At 41.2% G+C, this 27,984-nt stretch overlaps 1 protein-coding gene across 10 annotated transcripts in view; it reads right to left on the reverse strand.

Moving 5' to 3' along the window:
* Nucleotides 1–27,984, reverse strand: part of baz2ba (bromodomain adjacent to zinc finger domain, 2Ba) — a 312,926-nt gene that overhangs the window by 6,817 nt on the left and 278,125 nt on the right. For 7 of the 10 annotated variants that reach the window (XM_048598962.1, XM_048598970.1, XM_048598966.1 and 4 more), the window contains 6 exons: nt 26,391–26,643; nt 21,252–21,407; nt 20,135–20,298; nt 13,295–13,602; nt 12,768–12,903; nt 12,090–12,236 (listed from right to left, as the gene is read on the reverse strand). In XM_048598962.1, the coding sequence (XP_048454919.1) occupies nt 12,090–12,236; nt 12,768–12,903; nt 13,295–13,602; nt 20,135–20,298; nt 21,252–21,407; nt 26,391–26,643 (1,164 nt within the window). The remainder of the gene's footprint in view (nt 1–12,089; nt 12,237–12,767; nt 12,904–13,294; nt 13,603–20,134; nt 20,299–21,251; nt 21,408–26,390; nt 26,644–27,984) is intronic. The other 3 variants (XM_048598969.1, XM_048598968.1, XM_048598967.1) reach the window with 1 other exon arrangement.

The raw sequence follows: 27,984 nt of genomic DNA on the forward strand, positions 1-27,984 counted from the left end.
CCCTTCTTCAGAAAATCTGAAGAAGGGTCGAGGCCCGAAACGTCAGCCTTCCTGCTCCTCTGATGCTGCTTGGCCTGCTGTGTTCATTCAACTCTACACCTTGTTATCTAAGTTACAGACAGGGCTAAGTGATCCAACAACTAACAGATCAGATCTAATCTCTGCAGTCCTGCCACATCTAATCGTGAATGGTGTTGGATTAAACAACTCACTGGGGGAGGAGGCTCCACAAATATCTCCATCCTCAATGATGGAAGAGCCCAGCACATCAGTGCAAAAGATAAGGCTGAAGCATTCGCAGTAATTTTCCATCTCTGCCTCTTCCAGTGGTCTCCAGTATCACAGATACCATTCTTCAACTAATTCAATTGACCCCATGTGATATCAAGAAACGGTTTGAGACACTAGATACTCCAAAGGTTACGGACCCTGACAATATCCCGACAATAGTAGAGAAGACTTGGGTTCCAGAACTTGCTGCTCCCCTAGCCAAGCTGCTCCAGTACAGTTACAAAACTGTTATCTACCCGACATTGTGGAAAATTGCCCAAGTATGTCCTGTACATAAAAAGCAGGACAAATCCAACCTGGCCAATTACTGCCTCATTAGTTTCCACTTGATCATCAGTAAAGTGATGGAACTTTTACTGTCATCAACAGTGCTATCAAGCAGCACCAGCTCAGCAATAACCTGTTCAGTGACTCTAGTTTGGGTTCCGCCAGGACCACTCAGTTCCTGACTTTATTGTAGCCTTGGTTCAAACATGGACAAAAGAGCTGAATTCCAAAGATGAGGGGAGAGTGACAGTCCTGGACATCAAGGCTGCATTCGACCAAGTGTGGCATCAAGGAGCCCTGGAAAACCTGGAATCAATGGGTAGCAGGGGGAAAACTCTTTGGTGGTTAGAGTCATATCTGACGCATTGGAAAATGGTCGTGGTTGTTGGAGGTCAATCATCTCAGCTCTAAGACATCTCTGCAGGAGTTCCTTAGGGTTAGGTCCTAGGCCCAACCATCATCAGCTGCTTCATCAATGACCTTCCCTCCATCATAAGGTCAGAAGTGGGGATGTTCGCTGATGATTGCACGATGTTCAGCACCATTCGCGATTCCTCAGATAATGAAGCAGTCCATGTCCAAATGCAACAAAACCTGGACAATATCTAGGCTTGGACTGACAAGTGGCAAGTAACATTTGCGCCACACAAAATGTTAGGCTATGGCCATCACCAGTAAGAAACAATCTAACCACTAACCCCTGACATTCAATGGTGTTACCGTCATACCATCACCGAATCCCCCACTATTAACATCCTGGCAGTTACCACTGACCAGAAACTCAACTAGACTCACCACATAAACACAGTGGCTACAAAAGCAGGTCAGAGGCTAGAAATACTGTGGCGAGTAACTCACTTCCTGACTCCCCAAAGCCTGTCCACCATCTTTACTTCCCACTTGCTTGGATGAGTACAGCCCCAACAACACTCAACAAGCTTGATACCATCTAGGACAAAGCAACTCGCTTGATTGGCACTACATCCACAGGCATCTACTCTCTCCACCACCAACAATCAGTAGCAGCAGTGTGTACTATCTACAAGATGCACTGCAGAAATTCACCAAAGATCCTCAGACGGCACCTTCCAAACCCACGACCACTTCCACCTAGAACGACAAAGGCAGCAGATATATGGGAACAACACCGCCATCAAGATCCCCTCCAAGCCAATCACCATCCTGACTTGGAAACATATTGCCGTTCCCTCACTGTTGTTGGGTCAAAATCCTGGAATTCACTTCCTAGTGGCAATGTGGGTCAATCCACAGTAGGTGGACTGCATTGGTTCAAGGCAGCTCACCACTACGTTCTCAAGGGCAACTCGGAACGGGCAATAAATGCTGGCCGGCCAGCGATGCCCACATCCTACAAATGAATAAATTTAAAAATTGCAATACAGCAGCTGGTGAAATTTAAATTAAAATAATAAACCTCTGAAATAGAAAGCTAATCTCAGGTTTTTACAATAATTGATGTTGTTCTCATGACTATCTGGTCCTCTACGGAAGGATAATCCATTGTTCTTACCTGGTCTCACCTACACATGATTTCAGATCTAGGGCAATATGGTTGATTTTTAACTGCTCTCTGAAATTGCCTTGCAAGCCACTCAATTCGAAGGTCAGTTAGAGGTTGATAATAAATACTGGTCTTGCCAGAAACCCCTGGATCCCACCACAGGACAAACAAACGAACAAAAACCACACAAAGAATTTTATGGAATAAATAATAAAATACTGACAAATAAACATCAAATTGGCTCTTGTTAAAAATCTAATTTGAAAGGAAAATGGAACACATATCATATTAATTCTATTATTATAAGAAGGATTGGTCAGTACCACAAATTATAATATTGCATAAAAAGGCACATTTTGTCAAAGCTTTTCATCTTGCACTCATCAGCACAATTCTGAAAAAATACCAACATAGATGGAAAATATCCTTTTCATTCTGTATGAAAAGTGGGCTGCTTATTTTAGCTGAACTCTGATTGGCAAAGGTGCTGCCATGAGAATGCACTGATAAGAGAATAACTGACTGACAGTTGTCTGCCGAGCTTTCACTACTTAAATCAATAAAGTTAACTCTGATTTATCAAGGCATCCCCTTGAGAAATAATCCAGAGAATTGCTGTCATCTATTTTGTTGAGCTTAAAAAGGTGCAATGTGTGTCCGTGTTTTTTCATATCTGCAAAGTTTTAGACCCTGTGTATTAGCATAAGTAGTTTCCAGTATCTCCAAGTGCACCATACTGCAAGACCAGACAATCGTAACTTGTTTGCCAGAAATTCTTAGCACTCGAGGGATTATTTTGTAAATGTTGTTCAATCTCAGAATTACATTTAATGTTGGATACTGTGTTTTGAGTTTTGCAAGCACAGGCTGGTTGGGTACAGTTAATAACTTGCTCGTTGTTAAAAGCCAAAGAGAAATGATGTTTGATGTGATCCTCCAGTCTTTGGGACCCCTTACCTACTTACCTAGCATTACACCAGCATTAAAATTCATATACAACATTATTTAATTGCAGGATAGGCAGAATATCTTTTTGGTTTGATTACAGCATCTTGTTAGTGGCAAAGTCCACTTGCACTGCTACTGTAATAATGGCAGCATGAAACAGCTAGTTTCACCTGTTGCTCAAACTTTTGGGGTACCCTACTCAACAGCCTTCCGTGGTAAAGAATTCCATAGATGCATCACTCTCAGGGAAAAGATTCCTCCTCATCTCTAACTTAACGGTGCCCCATTACTATGAAATTATCACCTGTCTCTCCGACAAATGGAAATAACCTGCCCACATCTCCCCTATCAAGCCCTCTAAGAATCTTACATATTTCAATACAGTCTCCTTCCATTTTTTAAAGCACCAATGAGTACAAGCTCAACATACCCAATGCCCCCTCATGAGAAAATCCCACTATACCCGGAATCAACCTTCTCAGGACTGCATCCAATGCCAGTATAGCATTCCTTATACAAGGGATCAGATTGTTCACAATATTCCGGCTTTGGCCTCATTAGTGTCTTGGATAGTCTTAGCAAGACCTGCCTAATTTTATATCCCAAAACAAATTGAAACAAAATTCAACATTCAATTTGCTTTCTGTTGAACTTGGGTGCTAGCTGTTTTGTGATTCATGCAATAGAACTTGCAAAGCCTTCTGTGCAGCAGTTTTCTGCAATCTTTCCACATTCAAATAATATTCAGCTATTCTATTCTTCCTGCCAAAGTGCATAACCTCATGTTTTCCAACATTATATTCTACTTCCCAAGTTTTTGGCCATTCGCTTAACCTGCTTGTGTCCCTCTGTAGACTCCTTGTGTCTTCGTCACCATTTGCCTTCCCACATATTTTTGCCATTCATAAACTTGGCAATAGTACAGCCACTTTCATCATCACGAACATGACATCTCATTAGAAAGAGGAAAACGAAGGGATATAATGCAACTTTCAAATATTAGGGTGATAGTATGTAGGGGACCAGTCAGCATATTTGTAACACCATGTGACAACAGCACAAGAGAGAGAGTCTATTAAGGAAAAGATAGATTCAGGCAGATATACAGAATGTTCTCCATTGTGTGTTTTGGAACAGTTTACAAAGGAATTTATTGGGACTAGTAAATTAGATCTCCATGTAAAATTTGGACCCAAGCCTAGAAAAGGAACACATTGTGGAATACAATTGCTAGGACACGAGGAATGTGGAGCAACGATTGCATCCAGTCTGAGAATTTCTGGTTCTATGATGCTATAACAGATTCTCCTAATGATATAAAGGTAATTCATGCTGTCTTAAGAATTAAATTATGATTTTAAAATTTAAAATATAAATAAATTCATTTTTCACTGTAAAATGAGGTATATGATTAAAAAAGTATTATGAACTCAGAACCATCATTATTTGTATTATGTTTACTGTGAAAATCAACACAGGGGTTCCATGTACATTTTACTCTGCTTTGTAATAAAAGTCTGATTATATTTCCGTTCAGATGAGATAATTTTATAATGTTACAGGAATAAGATAAGCTAACTCATAACTGCAAAATGATTTGAAACATAGATTATAGCTTAGGATTTTTAAAAGCTTAAATTATGAAAGTCTTATCAGGAAGACTCTCAGAAAATAGATCAATTTTAATAATTACAACTGGTCATAGACAGTTAAACACATATCAAAAGAAAACAACTATTATTATAAATGTAGCAGAAACAGTTTCCACATGGTTAAAATAGATATCTTCACCCAAAACATCCAGCTGTCTCCTACGAGCATAATGTGTCTGCATGTGTTCCAGCCACACTATGCATTGCAGAAAAACATTAAAGCTTCCCAAGTAGCAGCATTCAAACACAATGGTCATTATCACTGGTTCAATACCATGGAATTCTCTATTTAGGAGCATTGCAGGAGAACCTATACCTCACAGACTGCATTGGATTGAAGGCAAGATAGGTGTTAGCCTTGAGGGTAACTCAGGATGGGAATTAAATGCATCCTCATCAACAGCATGACATTCTAATAATGAATTTTTAAATGCAAATTATTCCAAATAAGATTTCAGTAGACTGCGATGTTGGCCTTATAACACTCATTTAACATCCACTTGAACGGCTTATATAACACTGCTGCTCAAGAAAGGAGAGAGAAAGAGACAAAAAGAAAGTGCATGCTCGTTAGTCTGACATCCATCTTAGGAAACTTCCGAAACCTATAATGTCCTAAGAAAAACACAGTATACTTAGAACAAGTCAACATGATGTTTACTAAAATGAAATTTCCTAAGAGTTCTTAAAAATGCAATAGCAGATGTAGTTTACCTGACCTTCCAAATGGCATTCGATAAGGTGTCCTAAAGAGGTTAATTTTTAAACTATATTTGTTCCTGGAATTAGGTGTCCTTGGTAAGTATTTATTGCCCACCTTCAGTTGTCCTTGAGAAGGCACTGGTGAGTTGAATTCATAAACTACTGATGTCCTTTTGGCATTGGTACACTCACACAGCTGTGTGGAATTGGATTGGGGAAAAGCAGATTTTGTTCAAATAAAGCAGGATCTGGCCACAGGAAACTGGGAACAGCTCCTTGCGGCTAAGTCTACAGTGGAGCAATGGGGGCCATTCAAAAACAATCTGGAGAGAGCACAGGTCCAATATGTACCTGTAGACATAAGTGTAGAAGCAATAAGTTCAGAAAACCCCTGGATGTATAGAACAATTCAACCATGAGGAAGAAAAGTAGGGCATTTAGCAAGTCTAAAAGGAGGAATTCAGCTGCAGCCCTTGAGGGATACAGGAAGTGCAACAGGGAACTTAAGAAAGCAATTGGAAGAGCAAAAATGTCCCAGACACCACCATCACCACCCCTGGATATGTCCTGTCCCACTGGCAGGACAGACCCAGCAGAGGTGGCAGCACAGTGGTATACAGTCGGGAGGGTGTTGCTCTAGGAGTCCTCAACATTGACTCTGGACTCCATGAAGTCTGATGGCTTCAAGTTAAACACGGGCAAGGAAACCTCCTACTGATTACCACATACCGTCCTCCCTCAGCTGATGAATCAGTACTCCTCAATGTTGAACAACATTTGGAGGAAGCATTGAGGATGGCAAGGGCACAAAATGTACTCTGGGTAGGGAATTTCAATGTCCATCACCAAGAGTGGATTGGCAGCAACACTACTGATAGAGCTGATCGGGTCCTAAAGGACATAACTGCAGGACTGGGACTGCAGCAGGTGGTGGGGGAACCAACAAGAGGGGAAAACATACCTGACCTCATCCTTACTAATCTGCCAGCTGCAGTTGCATCAGTATCGGTAAGAGTGACCATCGCACAGTCGTTGTTGAGACAAAGTCCCGTCTTCACATTGAGAACAACTTCCATTGTGTTGTGTGGCACTATCACCATGTTATATGGGACAGACTTCGCACAGATCTAGCAACTCAAGACTGGGCATCCATGAGGCACTGTGCGCCATCAACAGCAGCAGAATTGTACTCCAACACAATCTGTAACCTCATGGCCCCGCCTATACCCCACTCAACCATTACCATCAGCCAGGGGATCAACCTTGGTTCAATGAAGAGTGCGGGAGGGCATGCCAGGAGCAGCACCAGAGATACCTGAAAATGAGGTATCAACTTGGTGAAGCCACCAAACAGAACAACTTTCACGCCAAACAACGAAAGCAAAGTGATAGACACAGCTAAGCGATCCCACAGCCAACAGATAAGATTTAAGCTCTGCAGTCCTGCCACAACCAGTCGTGAATGGTGGTGGACAATTAAACAACTCACTGGAGGAGGAGGCTCCAGAACTATCCCCCATCCTCAATGATGGAAGAGCCCAGCATATTGGTGCAAAAGATAAGGCTGAAGCTTTTGCAGCAATCTTCAGCCAGAAGTGCCAAGTGGATGATCCATCTCGGCCTACTCCAGTGGTCCCCAACATTCCAGATACCAGTTTTCAGCCAATTCGATTCACTCCACAAGATATCAAGAAACGGTTAGAGACACTGGATACTTCAACGGCTACCGGTCCTGACAACATCCCGGCAATAGTACTGATGACTTGTGCTGCAGAACTTGCCACTCCCCTAGCTAAGCTGTTCCAGTACAGTTACAACACTGGTGTCTACCCGAAAATGTGGCAAATTGCCCAATTATGTCCTGTACATAAAAAAGCTGAACAAATCCAACCTGGCCAATTACTGCCCCATCAGTCTACTCTCAATCATCAGTAAAGTGATGGAAGGTGTCATCACAGTGCTATCAAGCAGCACCTGCTCAGAAATAACCTGTTCAGTGACGCTCTCCGGTGGTTGGAGTCATACTTGGCAAAGGAAGATGGTCGTGGTTGTGGCGGTCAATCATCTCAGCTCCAGGGCATTTCTGCGGGAGTTCCTCAGGGTAGTGTCCTAAGCCCAACCATCTTCAACTGCTTTATCAATGACCTTCCCTTCATCATAAGGTCAGAAGTGGGGATATTCGCCGATGATTGCAAAATGTTCAGTGCCATTCCTGACTCTCAGATAATGGAGCAGTCCATGTTCACATGCAACAAGATCTGGACAATATCCAGGCTTGGGCTGACAAGTGGCAAGTAACATTCGCACCACACAAATGCCAGGCTACAACCATCACCGGTAAGAGACAATATAACCACTGTCCCTTGACATTCAATGGTGTTACCATCACTGAATCCCCCACTGTCAACATCTTGGGGGTTACCATTAACCAGAAACTCAACTGGACTTACCACATTAACAGTGGCTACAAGAGCAGGCCAGAAGCTAGGAACATTGCAGCGAGTAACCCACCTCCTGACTCCTCAAAGCCATCTACAAGGCACAAGTCAGGAGTGTGATGGAATACTCCCCACTTGCCTGGATGAGTGCAGCCCCAACAACACTCAAGAAGCTTGATACCATCCAGGACAAAGCAGCCCGCTTGATTGGCACTACATCCACAGGCATCTACTCTCTCCACCACCGATGCTCAGTAGCAGCAGTGTGTACTATCTACAAGATGCACTGCAGAAATTCACCAAAGATCCTCAGGCTGGAGATCCTCCAAACCCACAACTACTTTCATCTAGAAGGACAAGGGCATCAGACATATGGGAACACCACCACCTCCAAGTTCCCCTTCAAGTCATTCTCCATCCTGACTTGGAAATACATTGCCGTTCCTTCACTGTCGCTGGGTCAAAATCCTGGAATTCTCTCCCTAATAGCATTGTGGGTCAACCCACAGCAGGAGGACTGCAGCGGTTCAAGAAGGCAGCTCACCACCACCTTCTCAAGGGCAACTAGGGTTGGACAAGAAATGCTGGCCAGGCAGCAACTCTGGAGCGGAGATGATTGACCTCCCACAACCACAATGATCTTCCTTAGTGTCAGGTATGACTCCAACCACCGGAGCGTTTGCCCCGATACCCATGGATTCCAGTTTTGCTAGGGCTCCTTGATGCCACACTCGGTTGAATGCAGCCTTGATATCAAGGGCTGTCACTCTCACCCCATCTCTGGAATTCAGCTCTTTTATCCGTGTTTGAACCAAGGCTGCAATGAGATCAGGAGCTGAGTGGCCCTGGCGGAACCCAATCTGGGCATCACTGAGCAGGTTATCGCATCCCAGTCTGCTGTGGGACTCCAGGCAGGAGACTGCAGGAGCTCTGACACAAATTTTCAATTTTCTCTGACCACGGGGCAAATGTGGTTCCATTTTTTAAGAAAGGTTGTAGAGGTAAACCAGGAAATTACAGGCCAGCGAGTCTCACGTCAGTTGTAGAGAAACTATTGGGGAAAATTCTGAAGGAACGAATTAATACCCACTTGGAAATGCACGTGTTAATTAGGGAGAGTCAACATGGCTGTGTGAGAGGGAAGTCATGCCTAACAAATTTGTTAGAACGTTTTGTAAATGTGATCAAGTGTGGGGATTAGGAAAGTTCAGTTGATGTGGGTTATACGGATTTTGGCAAAGCTTTTGACAAGATCCCACATGGGAGATTGATTGAGAAGGTTAAAGCACTTGGAATTGAGGGAAACCCGGTGAGATGGATCAGAAACTGGCTTAGTAATAAGACACAAAAGGTCCTGGAAGAAGGCTGTTTGAGTGACCGGAGGCCAACGTCTAGTGGTGTACCACAAGTATCACAAGCTGGGACTCTTATTGTTTGTTATATAGATAAATGATATTGATGAAAATGTGGGGGGACTGTCAAGCAAATTCGCAAATAACACCAAGATTGATAGAGTGGTCAATAGCAAAGAAGATAGTTGTGGGTTACAAGAAGATATAGATGGGTTGGTCAGACAGGCAGAACAGTGGCAGATGGTATTTAACTCTGAAAAGTTTGAGGTGATGCACTTTGGAAGAAGAAACAAGCTGAGGGAGTATTTGACGAATGCAAGGACACTGGGTAACTTAGAGGTACAGAGGAATCTTGGGTAATTATTCACAGATCCCTGAAGTTGGCAGAGCACATGAATAGGATAGTTAAGAAGGCATATAGGACACTTGCTTTCATCAGGTGTAGCATAAAATACGAGAACAAGGAGGTAATGTTGGAGTTGTACACAGTATTGTTCAGGCCACAACTGGGGTACTGTGTACAGTTCTGATCATCTCACTAAAGGAAGGATGTGATAGCATTGGAGGGGATACAGAGGAGGTTCACAAGGATGTTGCCTAGGATGGAGAAATTAGCTATAAGGAGAGGCTACATTGGCTTGGATTGTTTTCTTTGGAGCAGCAAAAACTGAGGGGGGGACATGATTGAGGTGTATAAGACTGAGGGGCATGGACTGAGTGAATAGAGAGCTATTGTTCCCCTTGGTTGGGGGCATAGATTTAGGATAAGGGGTAGGAGATTCGAGGGGAATTGGGGAAAAAAAAACTTTTTCACTTAGCGGGTGGTGGGAATCTGGAATGCATTGCCTGGAAAGGTAGCGGAGGCCAGAATCTTACAACCTTTAAAAAATATTCGGAAGAGCACTTCAAATATCTTAACATTCAAGGATATGGGACAAGTGCAGGGAATTCGGATTAGCGGACTTTTATTGGTAGTTATGTCAGTGCAGACTCAGTGGGCCAAAGGACCTTTTCTGCACTGTATGAATCTATGAATAAGTTCCAGAATCTTGAACTAGTGACAGTAAAGAATCAATGATCCAGTTCAAAGTCAGGATTGGGTACGGCTTGGACGGGAACTTGCAAATGGTGGTGTCTCTTGCATCTGTTGTCCCTGTACTTCAAATGGTTGACAGCGTGGTATATTGAAGGAACCTTGGTGAATTGCTATGGTGCTTCTTGCAAATAATGAACATAGTTGCCACTGTGCACTAGTGATGAGGGGAGTGGTAGATGGCAGACTAATCAAGCAGCTGCTTTGTCCTGGATGGTGTTGAGCTTCTGGGGTGTTGTTAACCTGATGCCATTAGATTTTAGAGTCTGGAGAACTATTGAGGACTCTCAGGGCAATCCCTCCCAACCATATACCACTGTCACCACATATATGTCTATTCTGCAGGTGGGATAGGACAGTGATGGTGATGATGCTGTCTGGGTTATTGTCTTGGAAGATATATTTCCATGAGATTCTTGCTTGACTAGAATGTGGGACAACTCTCCCAATTACCAGTGCAATTATTGCTCTGATGGTCTACACTCTGTCATTAGTAAAGTGATTGACAGTGCTATCAAGCGGTACTCGCTCAGCTTGTTCACTGACAACCATGACATCTCAGCTCCTATAACCTTGATCCAAACATGAACAAAAGAGCTGAATGCCACATGCAAAGTGAAAGTGACTTTCATGGACATTGAGGCATCATCTGACTCATTACAGTAAAACTGGAGTCAATGGGAATCAGGGAACACTTACAGTTTAGAGTCAGACCTAGCACAAAGAAAGACGGTTGTGATTACTGGACATCAATCACTTCAGTCTCTTTGATGGAATACTCTCCAATTCCTTGACTGCTGCAGCCCTAACAACAATCAAAAAGCTCATCGTCTAGGACAGAGCAGCCTGCTTAATTGGCACATTATCTGCCACCTTCAATATTCACTTCCTTCACACCAATGCACCATGGATCATCCACAAGATGCACAGTAGCCATTCACCATGGTTCCTTTGGCAGCACCTTCCAAACCCGTAACTTCTACCACTCAGAAGGACAAGTGCATGGGAACACCATCACAAATCCCCCACTTAAAGTGACACACGTTAATGACTTGAAACAATATTACCACTCCTTCACTCAACGGGTCAAAATCCTGGAACTCCCTTTCTAACAGCATTGACAGTTTAACTACACACCAAGGTCTGCAGTGGTTCAAGAAAGCAATTCAGGATGGGCAATGCTAGTCTAACCAGTGATGCCTGAATTGCATGAATGAAAAGAAACAATGCTTCCATTGAAAAAGGAAAGAATTGAAGAGAAGGAAAGACTGGAACTAAAAAGAAAAACATTGTTTATTATTCACTAGCTTTTTAACTGTGGGTCAATGATGCTTATTCTTATTACTTTCATTCCATTTACTGATTTCAACTTCTCCAATTTTCCATTCATCCAAACGTCTAAACTTGCTTCATCATTGTTGCCAATTTTGAAAATCCTGTAGCCACTTACACTCGTTTGAATTTTTTAAAAAATTAAATGGCCCATTGGTGTAAATTTGTAAGTACAGTAAAACCAACATGTGAAAAACAGATATTAACAGTCAAGTTGAAAAGAAACCATTTAGCCAAATAATGCAACTGGAATTTTCAAAAGTAAAACCATCATGCCAACTGCTATCATTTTATCATAACAGTAGATTTGAAAACGCAATGTAACATGGCACACTCAATGCTACCTGACATATTCACAATCCACATCTACATAGAGTAAACATATGTCATACAATTTGCAAACACAAACATAACAGTTGGAAAATGGCACAGTATGAAGTACTAAGCAAACACCTATTAAGTGCACACATTTGAACTGTCAGATTATAATACCTTAGCAATGCAGGCAGGACAAAACCAGTCACCATCTGGAATTGTGGTAATCTTAGGTCTGTGGCAGTAAGTATGACATCCCTTGTCACAACCATCACAAAGTAGAAGCAATTCTTCATTATCTCCTTTTCGACATATCTGGCAGTACTGATCAAAAATGACAGAAAATATATTTGGTTAAACTGTATCAAGAAATCATGTAGCTCTTGTGTACCGTTACCTGAACAGTCCAGTATTGCGTAGAACAGCCAACAATTATAGCATTTTGCTACGTAACAAAAAAAAAGCACATGTACAAATATCAGAGCAATGCAAAATCAGTCTTCATCCGTGGTCTGCCCCATGTAACTATTCTGGAAATCCTATTTCGAATGTCCATTTGGAATGCGAAACACAGAAGTCATTGAAACTGCTTCTTCTAAAAAGGATAAGCTCTCCCAGCTGTTTGCTAGACTATCACCTGAGCATTTTCAAATAAGGGAAAAAGCTTATGGGTTCTGTTACACCCAACATATTTACCCTGGCAAGCTGATCAAAATGGCACATATGTAAGCTACATCTCCGTTCTAAATTGTTTCATCCTACTTTCTGAAAGAAACATGCTGCAGATGTTAATAGTCAGATGTAATCAAAAAAATACACTTGAATTAAAAGCATACTAAAAAAAGAAGCACTCACAACTTTCATGATTGATTTTTCCCATGCTATTGACTTCTCTAACTGTTGAAGGCACATTGCTACCTGAGCAGCATTGTGAGCTTGAGACAAGGCTTTACGCCACATTTTCAATCCAGGAGCAATATCTTCTTCACTTCTGTTGAAAGCAACAAAAAAAAAACAATTTTTTTAAAAAATGAATTCAGTTCAGAGATGATGCCAAGTAGATAAATATTACATAAAGCCATAAATATTACATTAAACAGCAGTGTGCACAGCCAGTAAAGAGTTGATATGACGTTTAGGCATTTGAACTCCCCTATAGCATTGTGGCAACATGCCTTAAAGCTAATAAAGGATCATATGACGTAGGACATTCCTGCAGACAAAAACATCCACAGTAAAAGAAGTCTCTACAAAGCACCATGCAGATAGGATGATCCACATGGATCACACACACACAAGAAACAAGGGGGAAAACAGGCAAGAAAAAGGCTCCAATTAGCAGAAAAGCACAATAATTTTCCAAGTTAATCTCGATAACCTACCCATCACCATCACCAGTATTGGATGGTGCAGGAGCAGGAACTGTAACTGTGCCCACATTATCCAGTTTGATCTGAATGGTGGTACTTAAGGGGCTCTTCAGATACCTTCTCTCTATGTTCTTCTCCAAATCAGCCAGCCTCGTAACAGCTATATCTAGAGGGTTGCCATCCCGTCGTTCTATATTGCTGTAATTTTCCATGTCCTCTTCGCCAATGTGTTCTCCGCCAGTCTGTTCCAATTCAAAAGGTTTGTGTTCATAGTAGACCAGATCATCTCGGTCTGAAGCAGGTTCTGGACAAATCCAGCCCTGTATAAGGATAAAAAAGTTTGCTTCATTGTTCTTCAAATAGATTTTTTCTTTTGAATTTGCTCTCCTGAATGCAATGATACATGGAGATACAATTCTACAGATGCTGGTAGCTCTCAGGTGCAGTCAAGTGAAAGCCTGGAAAATTAGTGTAGGTAGGTTATATAACTATGGGGAAAAGAGGAGGAAGAATCACCAATCTTTTCCTTTGACACAACATGCATGCAACATTTACTGGACTGTCTCAGTTAATTTTTTCCTTGGGTTAAAGCACACTATAATCACCTTACTACTTCCTAGCTGAGATAAGAAAATTAAGCAAGTATGCACCTACAGATCTACAATTTATGGCTGTTTATCCTCTGCACACCAACATTAAGGAAGTATTTCTCATATTGTATAGTCTTTTGTTATAAAAACTAAAGAAAAATATCCAGCATATGTTATTGCAGGTACTATAAAACATCCTGACAGAGCACAGCCAATACGGCTTCATGAAGGGAAATTGTCAAATTTAGCACAGTTCTTTCAGGAGTTAACAAGCAAGATAGATAAGGGGAATGAGAAGTAATATATTTGGATTTCCAAAATGTGTCCATAAAGGTACAACACTTAAGGCTTCTGAAGAAGAAAAGAGCACGTGGAATTGGGATAGTAGAGGACAGAGATGGGATGAGGAAGCATTTTCAGGATGGCAAACTGAAACTACTGGAGTGCCACAAGCATCAGTGTCGGGGCCACAATTATTTACAGTATATGTTAATGACCTGGGTGACAAAAGGTTTAATGCATGTTTGCAGATGATAAAATAAAATGGGTGAGAAGGCAAGAAGTGACGATGATAAAGTCTGCAGAGAGATATAGATAAATTCTAGTGAGTGGACAAAACTTTGGCAGATGGAATAGAATGTGGGAAGATGTAAGGTTATGAACATTGACAGGAAGCAGGGAAGATGATTGTTACTTAAATGGGAAAAATGTGCAGAAAGCTGCCATAGAGAGGGTTACGTGGATCCTCATGCATGAATCACAAAAAACTAGCATCCAAGTTCTGCAGGTAATAGAGAAGACAAAGGTACGGTTAAGCCTTTACAGGAAGGTCTAGGACCGGTCCACTCTCATCTGAGTAAGGTCCAGTTAGGCCTATCTGTTCTAAGTAAAGGATCTATCTCTTGATTAAGACAGAGGTGAGGAGGAATTTCTTCTGTCAGATGGTAGTACATCTGTTGAGTTCTTTGTCACAGAAGGTGTTGAGGCTGGGTCATTAATTATATTCAAAATTGAAATAGATTTTTAACCAATAAGGAAATCAAAGGTTATGTGGATAAGGCAGGAAAATTGAGTTAAGGATTATCAGATCAGCCATGACTTCACCACATGAAGCAGCAGCACTCCGAAAGCTTTTAATTTCAAATAAGCCTGTTGGACTATAACCTGGTGTCATGTGACATGATCTCATTGAATAGTAAAGCAGATCTAATGGGCCAAATGACCTATTTCTGTTTCTGCATCTCATGGTCGGGCGTTGGGAGTCAGGAGGTGAATTACTCACTGCAGGATTCTTAGCCTCTGACCTGCTCTTATAGCAACATTATTTGTATGGCAAGTCCAGTTCATTTGCTGGTCAATCATAACTCCAGGATGTTGACAGTAGGAGTTTCACTGATGGTAATGCCAGTTGGTGTTAAGCAGCATGGTTACATTTTCTCTTGCTGGAGATAGTCATTGCCAGGCACTTGTCTGGTGGAATGCTACTTGGCACTTGTCAGCCCAAACCCGGATATGGCCCAGGTCTTGCTGCAAATGGCCATGAACTGCTTCAGTACCTGAGGAGTCACGAACAGTGCTGAACATTGTGAACTTATCAGTAAACATTCCCACTTTTGACCTTAAGATTGAGGGAAGGTCATTGATGAAGCAACTGAAAATGATTGAGCTGCAGACACCACCCCAAGGAACTTATGCAGAGATGTCCTGGAGCTAAGTGACCTCCAACAGCTACTACCATCTTCCTTTGTGCCAGGTATGACTCCAGCCACCTGAGAATTTTCCCCACTTCCCATTTACACCAGTTTTGCCAGAGTTCCTTCATGCCACACTTAGTCAAATGTGGTCATATCAAGGGCAGTCACTCTCACCTCACCTCTGGAATTCACCTCTTTTGTTTATGTTTGAACAATGGCTGTAATAAAGTGAGGAGCAGCGTGACCCTGGCTGAACCCAAACCTTGTGTCAGTGAGCAGGTTATTGCTGAGCAAGTGCTTTGTGGTAGCACCATTGATGACTGTTGGGATGGTAACTGACAGGATTGGATTTGTTCTGGGTACTGGACATACCTGGGAAATTTTCCACATAGTTGAGTACATGCCAGTGTTGGAGTTGCACTGGAACACTAAGGACACAAGTTCTGGAGCATGGTGCATCACCAGGGTCCATGGACTTTGCTATAGGCCAACTAGATAATGCAATTTCTTGATAATATGTGGAGTGAATTAAACTAGTTGAAGACTGGCATCTGCGATGCTAGGATCTGTGGATGAGGCTGAGATGGGTTATCCACTCAGCACTTCTGTTTGAAGATTGGTATGAATGCATCGGCTTTATTGTTTGTAGTGATTTGCTGGGCTCCTCCGTCATTGAGGATAGGGATATTCATGGAGCTTCCTCCTCCATTGAGTTGACTGTCCATCATCATTGATGACTGGATTTGGCAGAACTGTGGTGCTTAGACCTGACCCATTGGTTGTGGGATCGTTTAGCTCTGTCTATCACTGCTTATGATGCTTGGCACATAAGTGTTCCAGCTTCAGTAGGTTGACATCTCATTTTTAGATATGCTTCATGCTGTTCCTAGCATGACCTTCTGCATTTTTCATTGAACCTGGCTCAGTGGTAGAGTGGGTGATATGTAGGGGCATACATTTGCAGGTTGTAAATAGTACAATTCTGTTACTACTGATGATCCACAATGCCTCACAGATGCCCAACCTTGAGTTGCTCGATCTGTTCAAAGTCTATCCCATTTAGCATGGTGGTAGTACCATATAATATGATATAGATTACTTTCAATGTGAAGGTGGGATTTTGGACCCACTGCTGGGTCTTGTACTGTTGCGACCCTGGGCCAGAAGGTCCATGCTCAACTCCCACCTGCCCCAGATCCAATAGCATGTCTGAACAGGTTTGATTAAAATAACAACAAATGGACCACTGGTGGAATTGGAATCCTGGTCCTCATACATTACCTATGTGGTCCATTTGGAGTGGTCACTTTTACCAATACTGTCACGGTCATATCTGTTTGTGGTAGACAGATTGGTAAGGATGAGGTCAAGTGTGTTTTATCCTCTTGCTGGTTCCTTCATCACCTACCACAAATCCAATCTAGCAGCAATGTTCTTTAGGACTTGACCAGCTCTGTCAGCAATTGTGTGGCTGCCTACTCTTGGTGGGAGACTTTAAGTCCTCCACCCAGAGTACATTCTGTGCCTTTTTCACCATGACTGCTTCTAAGTGATGTTGAACATTGAAGACCACTGACTCATCAGCAAAGGTGTGTGCAGTGCGTGTCTGTGTGTGTAACATGGTAAGTTGCAGAAGACTCCATTGTCCATGTTGCAAAACTTGCCATACCCCTAGCCAAGCGGTTCCAGTACAGCTACAATATTGGTATCTAAACCGAGAATGTGGAAAATTGTCCAGGTATGACCTGAAATGGACCATGAGATTAGTTCAGTTCAGATGTTGGATTTTCTGCAGTGAATGACTTGCATCCTGACTCCAACACCATGTATAACAGAAGAAAAGTCAGGGGAATGATGTAATGGTCTCCACTACTTTGGGCGGGGGCAGCTGCAGCAATATTCAAGAAGTATGATACCATCCAAGACAAGGCAGTCAACTTACTTAATAACCCATTCATTAGATAAGATGTTCCCTCAGAATCAGTACACTATGGATAGTAGGATAGGCAGTAGCACAGTGATTCTGTCATGAGACTATTACTCCATAGACATAGGTAATGTATGAGGACCAGGATTCCAATTCCACCAGTGGTCCATTTGTTGTTATTTTAATCAAACCTGTTCAGACATGCTATTGGATCTGGGGCAGGTGGGAGTTGAGCATGGACCTTCTGGCCCAGGGTAGCAACAGTACAAGACCCAGCAGCGGTCCATTTCGGTTTCTGGTCAAGTAAGCACCTGGGTATTGATAATTAGCGACCCAACAATAGTAACACCACTCACTCAATGTCATGTAACAGTGAAGTCATAGAAACACAAGCAACAAACATGGGCAATTTAATTCATTGTGTTTGCGCGCACGTTTTGTAAAAATAAACTACGCAATTAAAGCCATTCCTTCATTTTTTTTTCCCTCATGAAAAGTCTTTTTTTCTATTTTCAAGTGTGCATCCATTGCCATTTTGAAAGTTATTATTTAATGCACCGTTGCCACCATTTCACATTTTTACCTTTAACAATGGAGGGACTGTCAATATATCATCGAATCATCCAAAGGAGGAAACCATTCAACCCATCATGTCTTTACCAATTTTGAAAGAATTAATCAACCCCATTCCTTAATGTTTTCATCACAGGCATACAAGTAGTTAGCTTATGATAATTAAGTCTAGGGCACTGCATCTCCAGAGAAGATGTCTCAGGACTGAGATGACTAACTTCTAAAAAGTAAAACCAACAATAATACTTTGGAAAATTTTCTCCTTAGGAATAGGAACAGAAGTAGGCCATTCAGCCCTTCCAGCCTATTCCACTATTCAATGAGATCACGTCTGAACTGTGGCTTAACTCCATATACCTGACTTTGCCCCATATCCCTTAATCCCTTTGCTTAACAAAAATGTATCTATCTCAGATTGAAAGTAGATCTAGTTACAAGAACCTTGGAAAAACATGTTGGAATGTGAAAAATTTCAAGATCACTAAGGACGAAGAATCCTGACAAAAGTTACACATAAGTTATGACCCCAGTCCACTGCAATTTCCCCAATCCCCATGGACCAGGATTTCTTGGTGTTGGGCTTTACTGAATGCTGCCTTCATGTGTGGTGCAATAATTTTCATCTCACCAATGGAATTCTGCAAACATACATGGTTGGACTAAAGCTATGAGAGGATCTGGAAACTTCACATCAATAAGCTGGTTAATGGTGAATAAGTGCTGCTTGACAACACTATTAATGACTTCCATCATGTTGATGATGATTGACAGCATGATTGAGAATTAACTATTTGAAAAATCACTGTCGCCAACTATTTGAAACAACACATTGTTTCCTGCACTTCAGCCATTTGACCCTAAACCTCCTATTCCACAAGACTGAAATATATTAACCAGCCTTTCATGTAGTACTTTTCTGAAATCTTTCTTCACATCAAAACAGACGGCATTCACTGCGTTCCTGTAACTTCAGAAACTGACTGCATGATATCTATTTTCAAGTTTTCTTAACATTCTCTCCTCCTTCAGGTCTTGGTTGTGTTTTGTTTACCTTGCTCTTAGGATCCATTATCTCTCTTTTACAGCTTAATTTGCATCCATTTTACATCCCTTTTTTCTCTTTCTCCAATATTAACAAATCTTATCTTCTGTGTTGGTCTTTGCCTCTGTCAGAAGTATTAAAATAAATATTTTCCACACCTTTCACTTCTGAAAAGGAGTCAAAACTGGACTCTAAACATTACCCCTGTTACCTCCACCACAGATACTGCCAGACCTGCTGAGTTTCTCCAGCATTTGAGGTTATTTCACATTCTTTTGAATCTTCTTTATTTCCTAAATCATCAATTAAATTAGTGAAGCTCGATTGGTCATTACAAATCCATGCTCACTTTTCTTAGTTCAAACAAACTTCTTAAAATTGTTAGTATTTTTTTTAAATCTGACAATGGCGCCTAGAACCTTACCCACACTGACCAGTAGTTACTAGGACTGGTCTTAAATCCTTTCTTGAATAAAGATGTCATATTTGCCAATCCTCTGCCCCTTCTCCACATCTAGAAAAGACTGAAAGATTAAGAGAAGCCCCTTCTCAACTTCCACTCCACTTCCTTTAGCAAATTGGAATGCAAGTGAACCAAACCAAGTGACTCATGTACACTAAGCATAACCTGCCTTTTTGGTATCTCCATCATCTTAATTTTCACACTATCCATTGTACCTACAATTTCTGCATCTATTTTGTAAAGATTCCTCTTCCTTAGTAATCTTTTTCACATTCCAACATTTTTTTGTTCAAGGTTCTCATAACTGGAGTAAATTTTCCAAACTATCATTGTGGGATTTAAACACGTTCATTGAATTGCTAGTCCAGTACTCTGGCAATAGGCCATCCGATAACATAACCACTTTGCTACTGTACATGACAGTAAAAACAGGTATTACTACATTCTTCATTAATTACAATCATTAGTTAATGTTTCCTAACTTAATATATTGCACGCTTTCATCAGTTTATACAGGCTTTTATAGCATTTTGTACAAAATGAATACTTTAAATAGTCCCTACCTTGATCTGCAGACTTGCTGATGCCACCTTTCGTTCCAGCTCTTCAACTTGCTGAAGAATAGCTATGTCAATTTCAAATGCTTGATCTTCGATTGACCAGTTGTGCACAGCCTCATCAGTAACCTGGCTTTCTTCATCATCTTCACTTACTTCAAATATTGCAACTAAGTGAGAAATAATTTTGAATTGCTAAAAGTCTTTCTCTTACTATTCTGTCTCTTAGTATAAATGTAGAATGCAACAAAATCTTTATTCAAAGAACAAAGAAAATTACAGCACAGGAACAGGCCCTTCAGCCCTCCAAGCCTGCGCTGATCCAGATCCTCTATCTAAACCTGTCGCCTATTTTCCAAGGATCTGTATCAGTCTGCTCCCTGCCCATTCATGTATCGATCTAGATACATCTTAAATGACGCTATCGTGCCCACCTCTACCACCTCCGCTGGCAACGCGTTCCAGGCACCCACCACCCTCTGCATAAAGAACTTTCCACGCATATCTCCCTTAAACTTTTCCCCCCCTCACCTTGAAATCGTGACCCCTAGTAATGGAGTCCCCCACTCTGGGAAAAAGCTTCTTGCTATCCACCTTGTCCATACCTCTCATGATTTTGTAGACCTCAATCAGGTCCCCCTCAACCTCCGTCTTTCCAATGTAAATAATCCTAATCTACACAACCTCTCTTCATAGCTAGCGCCCTCCATACCAGGCAATATCCTGGTGAACCTCCTCTGCACCCTCTCCAAAGCATCCACATCCTTTTGGTAATGTGGCAACCAGAACTGTACGCAGTATTCCAAATGTGGTCGAACCAAAGTCCTATACAACTGTAACATGACCTGCCAACTCTTGTACTCAATACCCCGTCCGATGAATGAAAGCATGCCGTATGCCTTCTTGACCACTCTATCGACCTGCGTTGCCACCTTCAGGGTACAAAGGACCTGAACACCCAGATCTCTCTGTGCATCAATTTTCCCCAGGGCTTTTCCATTTACCGTATTTTCCAGTCAGTGCAGCATTTAATAATTACAGTGAAATTAGCACAGGCAAATAACAATTCTATTTATATAAATAAGCTGTCAAATGCATACATAACAGTGTTGAAACTTCATACCATCTTTACTTTTGATGCAGGCCTGACTGATGTAATCCAAGTGTTTCTGAAGTTGTTTCTGCAAAGCTTTTTCTCTTATTCCCCTGAGATGAAGTACTTTAGACAGAGTCTTCAGTTCTTCTGGATCAATGATTCTCCACCAGCCTTGTTGCATTTCTTTTGAAATAAACAAATACAAAGTGACAAATGTCAATTTTTTTTTTTAAAAAGTGTCCTTAAAATCTACTAAAAGGATTCCTTACATTCCCTCTCTCTTTATGAAAATTCCTGCAATTTGACTGCAATGATGTCAAAAGATCAAGATAGCTCAGCAGTTCAACTTTTATCTAACACTGGTAGTTTTAACATAGAGTGTAGCTGGAAGAAAACATAATAAATTTATTGCATTAAAATGCAACCAGCACCAATCTCCAAGAAATTAAAAATCACTCAACACCCCTTTTATAATCAGAGGTAGCAAATGTACTTACATGTCACAAGTAAGTATACGTGTGCTGCCAAAGGATAAAGAAAAGAATGCCAAAAATAACAAAACCAACAGCAAAAATAGAAGAAAAAAACAACAGAAACACTACTTTATGGAAAACATGCGATATAGTCAATATAAAATAATGGATGACATCTGGAGGGATTGAAGATAATTATCAAGAAATCCAATTTCACCAGAAAACGGGTGAACAAAGAATGGGTCACTTGTCGCATCCCAAGTAGGACGCAATAGTAATAGTTGATGAAGAAAGCGAGTTATTCATAAAGCTGTGCATAACTGGTCAATTCAAGATCAAACATGTGAAATTGGCATAGCCATTCTTCAACAACGTGAAGAGATAAAAAGGAGGGTGGAATCAGTAAGTCTGCAAATCAATGTTGGGACAATTGAAGGCATTCATTTTGTGCTATAAGCTTATTACGAGTCAAGCATGATGCATGACAGCAATCAAGTGTTGCTGATGCTGTTGAACAGCAGCCAATACTATTTGGAAGAAGGTGTACCTTGGGTACAGACAGAAACGTATTCTCTAAATACAGAATTTTATTGCTAGACTTGTACATGGTAGGGTAGCACAGTAGCTTAGTGGTTAGCACTGCTGCTTCACAGCGCCAGAGACCCGGGTTTGATTCTAGTCTTGGGCAATTATCTATATGGAGGTTGCACATTCTCAGTGTCTGCGTAGGTTTCCGCCAGGTGCTCCGGTTTCCTTCCAAGAACCAGAGATGTGCAAATTGGGTGGATTGGCCATGCTAAATTGCCTAGTTGAGTCCAGGCTAGGTGGATTAACTATGGTGATGCAGGTTTACAGGGGTAGGGTGTGGGTCTGGATGGGATGCTCTTCAGGATCAATACAGACTTGAAGGTCCAAATGGCCTCTAGCTGCACTGTGGGGATTCTATGATTCTATCTTATCTCTTAAGTTATTTGATGCTACTTAGGAACTCCTGGTCCAGATGAGAGACAAAGGAACATCCTTTCCACTCTCAGGGCAAAAAAAAACTCTGCAAGGGAAGAAATCAGGAGAGTTCAATGTCAAAGGTTTACACTTCGTTCACACCACCAACCTCAATAGCCCAAACTCCACCACATCCCAACATTCTCCCATAATTATATCACATTTTACACCTCCTTCTCCTCAAATACCTTTGCAAGTAATGCATACTATTCTTTTAAAAGAGAAAGTTACTTATGAACATAAGAGACACATCCACTCCTCATTAAAAAAAGTAAACTGTTACGAAACAGAGGTCAAGAACCCACCCATAACTAAAACTGAAACACCCAGAGAAGCTCGCCTTGCTTCATAATCTATTAAAGGACATCTGAAAAGTGGTATTACCTGCTGCTCACCTCCCCCCACAATCTGTTATAAAGGAGTGGTTAAGTGAAAGAAATTCCTGATACTCCCTTTATAATTAACAAGTAACAATTTATCTAACTCTAACAGTAAACAAACTAACAGAACTACTAACAAACCAAACAATTCCCCCTTAACTGCCAACTATTCCTGAATAAAATAAAATTCCAGTAAATACAAGTCCCACTTAAATAAACCAAAGTAATAAGAAAAATAAATTAAAATTTAGTGTCTCAAAATTACAGCTAGGATAAGTCTTCCGGAATGTTCTTTCCCTTCTCCACTGTTCTCCAGTTAAAAACGCCTTTCTCTGTTGAATTCTTGTGTCAGGAATATTAGCTAAGAGTGCCGCTGTACCTTTAGTTTAGATGACGGTTTTCTGAGAGCTTGAAGAATTCTGTGAGAGCCAGTGATTCTTTTTTTTATAGCTGAGAACTGTTCTCTTCGCAGATGACAGTTGACTCTCTCACTGATTTTCAAATGTCTTCTTCATTTAAACCCTTGATGACCTACTAATTTCTTACAATAAGATTGGTCCTAGGTTGTCAAAACCATCAGATTTAAATTTAATTGGGTTTTGGTGTCGAGAGTCTGGTTTAACTTAATTGGCTAAATTCAAAAACCTGTTGTCTTGATAAAAATGCTCCTTTGCCTGCTAACAGTACAGTCTTTCAATACAATGTTTCAATTTCAAGAGCTTTCTGTGCATCTGCTGCTGCCTGCAGACTTTTTTAAAATCTCCAGGCCAAAAAAACATCATCTTCTAAAGGGACCATGCACTCTTCCACCCCTATGACTTTACAGGCATCAAATACTCTACCCAACTTTGCAACAAAACCCATCATCAGCATAGTAGAGTCACAATTCTAGTAACTGCCACATTAGAGGAGATGTCACATTTTTTCAAAACGTTACTCGTTTTCTCACTTCTTACTTTTAACTCACCCTTTATTCTGCATGTGAAGTAGCACGGATGCCTACACCAGGTATGTACTTTTTTGCTTCCTTCACAATTAGCCTTGTTCCTCACTTTAATTTCAGTGCTGAAGACATGGAGGTACCTTCAGGAAGAGGAGGCCAATTTTTGGATGATGCAGCTCTCGCCTTCCTCACCCCAACAGCACACTATTCAGAGATGAGGCACGTTTGCAGGTCCTCACACAGTGAGTCTCCGAACATATTTGAGCTAGGTGATAGGATAACACATGTGCCTACTCTCCAGGGAGCAGGATTGCTGTGCTGTAGTTCTGCTCTACGCAGATGGTGATTTTTAGGATCCTGACTTCCAAAAAAGTTCAGTAAGGATATATCAGGAAACGCTGGGCAGAACAGACAACGTGCCAACATACTGGTGCACAATGTTGCAGACACTTTTCAAAAATGAGCTAGGTGACCAATATGACAATGGTGTCTACCATGTAGAAGCTTCCTACTACAGCACTCTCAGCATCAAGGAAGCTCAAAGACAGCATTCTTCAATGTGAATGCATTGATTGTACGGGCTTCCATAGCATCATATCTGAAGCATGTAGCTGATGACCAGACTGATAAAAAAAACATTCTGAATATTCAGGCAGTGGCATTGCTTGAACATGCTGATTATTGATAGCATTTCTGGTGATGGCATTTCTCTCACTGTAGGCCAGCTATGCAGTTACAAAACAGACTCCTGACAGGAGTCACGGACAAGGCCTGGATAGGATTGCCCTTCTAGCCTGGTAACCAATCTGTACCGAGAAATGTGATGTATAATGAATATGATATGACTTCGAGCAGGAAACCAGATTTAGGCCTGAATGATGTATTGGTTGTGGTCTCAAACCAGCTACTTTCGGGGAATGGAATCTTTTTAAACCTTTTACTAAAGATGCAATGCATGGTGAAGATTAGCACACATGGCAATAAAAGTGCAGTCTCTGACACCCTACACCCTGGAAAAACTATCATGCTTGCAAAATATTTATACCAATTGCACAGAATGTCAAATTGCATCAATTACATCAAGTAGCTTTTGTAAAATAGCAAGAAATGATCTACCTTCATACCTTACAGAAACTATATTGCTGATCTTTTGCTGTTACTGGGTCAAGATCCTGAAACTCCCTCTCTATAACAGGACTGGGGTTCTACCTACACCACATAAACTGCAACAGTTCAAGAAGACAGCCCCGCGCCACCTTCTCAAAGCATATTAGGATGAGCAATGTCCATATCCAGTGAACAAATAAACTAAAAAAAAGTTCGCTTTCACACCAGAGGAAGAATATTCACAGTCTTAGATGGAAAAAAGGACTTGCATTTATGTAATGATTTTCACAAACAAATATTTAAAAGTCAGTTTTACAGCCAGTAAAATATTATGATTGATGCCTGGAACGAGGAATTGCTCTAAACGGGGAGTAGGATGGAACAACTGGAAATGTCCTTAAAGAAAAATGCATGGTTGTGATAGATGCTGAGAAACAGTTACTTTTGGCTGGACCAAAATGAGAATTTCTTGACTCAAGAGCATTGTGAAACTTTGAAACTGTCTACTTTAAGAGGGCTGTGAGTGCTTAGTGGCTGAGTATATTCAAAGCTGAAATATATAAATATTTGTATTCTAGGAATATTGCGATTGGGCAGGAAAGTGGAGCTGAGGTCAATCTTATTGATTGGTAGAACAGCTGGAAGGGTCATATGCCATACTGTACTCAAACGTTTTATATTGTTACGAAAGTTATATATCTTTTCAGTTCATGAACATGTTTTAAAATTTCTTTTAAACTCTATGATACTTTTCCTTGGAGCACTTCACAGATCACATGGCTTTCAAATGCATTCAAAATCAACACTTTCACAAAAAGAAAATTCGAAAGTGTGCTGTAAGCCTACTTTAGTTTGGACCCAATAAAGTTAATTTATGTAACATACAATTAATTTGTTTCACAGAATGAAGTCAGTTTTTACTTAAACATGGAAAGGTCCAACAATGAAACTTTTTCAGCACTCACTATTTCTAGTTCACTATATCACAGTTCCTACTAAGTTCATCCTCTAAACAGCATTATTAGATTTTTAAATCAGCATGCCAAGGCCTTTAAATATAAAAGAAAAATAAAATTTTGCTACTCTACTGATAAAATAATTTCAAAACTCGTTAACATGATCATAAATACAGTGAATGATGATAAGGACTATGTTATTTCAGTTTTGCTATAGCTATGGCTGAAATTTCATTCATAATACTGGAATCACTGTTTTATGTTTAGATATAGCACAACTTCGGCAAAAAGGTTTTCCCACTTACCTTTTGCAATGGGTCTTGGACTGGGATAATCCACTGGTTTTGCTACTTCAGCGATTGAAGAAGGTGCACTGTTTTGAAGTTTTTCATTTTGCAGGGCTGGTGATTCATTTGTAGGAATGTTAGGTAACAGGAAAGGATTAACATTTCCTTCAGTCAATCCAAAGGTGGGTGGGGAAAAGGCAACACTTGGATTGAGTACTCCAGTTGGCCAACCACAGAATGGAAGTCCTATTAGAGGTAAGCCTGGTTTCATCTGGAAACAATAAGTTTTAAAATAATTTTACTCGCATTTATTATAAATGAAAATAGTGTCAGAAATTGGAAAGGTATCTTGGATACTTCAGAAGCTGGTTAACAAAATGCATAATTTATGAGCACACATCCTTATGAAAAGTTGCCAAACAGCAGTTCAAGAAGGCAGCTCACCACATCTTCCCGAGGGCAAGTGGGGACAGAAAATAAATGCCGATCAGCCGGCAATGCCCATCATCCCAGAAGTGAATTAAAAAAATAAATAAATAGTGCAAGGATTTTGCAAAGACCAACTAACACAATAACATGGGAGAGAAAAAGGATTACTAGTCAATGCAATATGCATTCCAAAAACAAGTTGAAGACTGTTGCTAAAAGAGTTCTAACACCACACAGTGGTTTTCACAAACAAATGAGGTGGGATAAATTTGTAAAAACAACAAATAAAAGCAATAAATATTCTTCTAAAACAACCTAAAACCTATGCTACTAGCAGAGCCAAATAGTTTAATTTATCTTGAACACAAGAATAGATTCTCTGCAAAATGCAATAGAGTGGACACCAGAGACAACAGTGTGGAGCTGGAGGAACACAGCAGGCCAGGTAGCAGAGGAGCAGGAAAGTTGACATTTCAGGTCAGAACCCTTCTTCAGAATTGGGGAGGAGGAAGGGAGCTGGGAAATAAATAGATGGAGGAGGGGTGATGCTGGGGAAGGTAGGTGGGATGGTGATAGGTGAATGCAGGTAGGGAGTGGTGGGGATTGGTCAGTGGGATGGGTGGAATGGAGAGGTGGGAGAGAAGATGGAGAGGTGGGAGAGAAGATGGAGAGGTGGGAGAGAAGATGGAGAGGTGGGAGAGAAGATGAACAGGTTGTGTCAGGTCAAGGAGGCGGGAGCAAGGACAGGTGGGGCTGAGGAATGGTAGGAGGGGTGGTGATAGGCTGCATGCAGTTAGGGGGTAGTGGGATTGATCGATAGGAAGGATAGGGTGGACAGGTGGGGAAGATGATGAACAGGTTGTCCGGTCAAGGTGGAGTTGAAAGGGAAGGCTGAACGTGGGAGGAGGCCGGGGGTTGGGGAGATTTTAATATTAGTGAATCCTATGTTTAAGCCATCAGGCTGTAGGTTCCCAAGGCGGACTATGAGTGGTTGCTCCTCCAGTTTGCGGGTGGTGTCAGTGTGACACTGGAGTAGGCGACCAGAAAGTGTTGTTGTTTGCCACGTACAGAGCACAGTTGCGTCATGAAACCATCCCAGAGTCTGTGCTTCATCTCACCAATATAGAGAAGGCCACATCGGGAGAAACAGATACAGTAGACCAAGTTGGAGGATGTGCAGGTG

The sequence above is a fragment of the Rhincodon typus genome, chromosome 7, assembly GCF_021869965.1.
Source record: "Rhincodon typus isolate 14 chromosome 7, sRhiTyp1.1, whole genome shotgun sequence".
Classification (NCBI taxonomy): Eukaryota; Metazoa; Chordata; class Chondrichthyes; order Orectolobiformes; family Rhincodontidae; genus Rhincodon; species Rhincodon typus.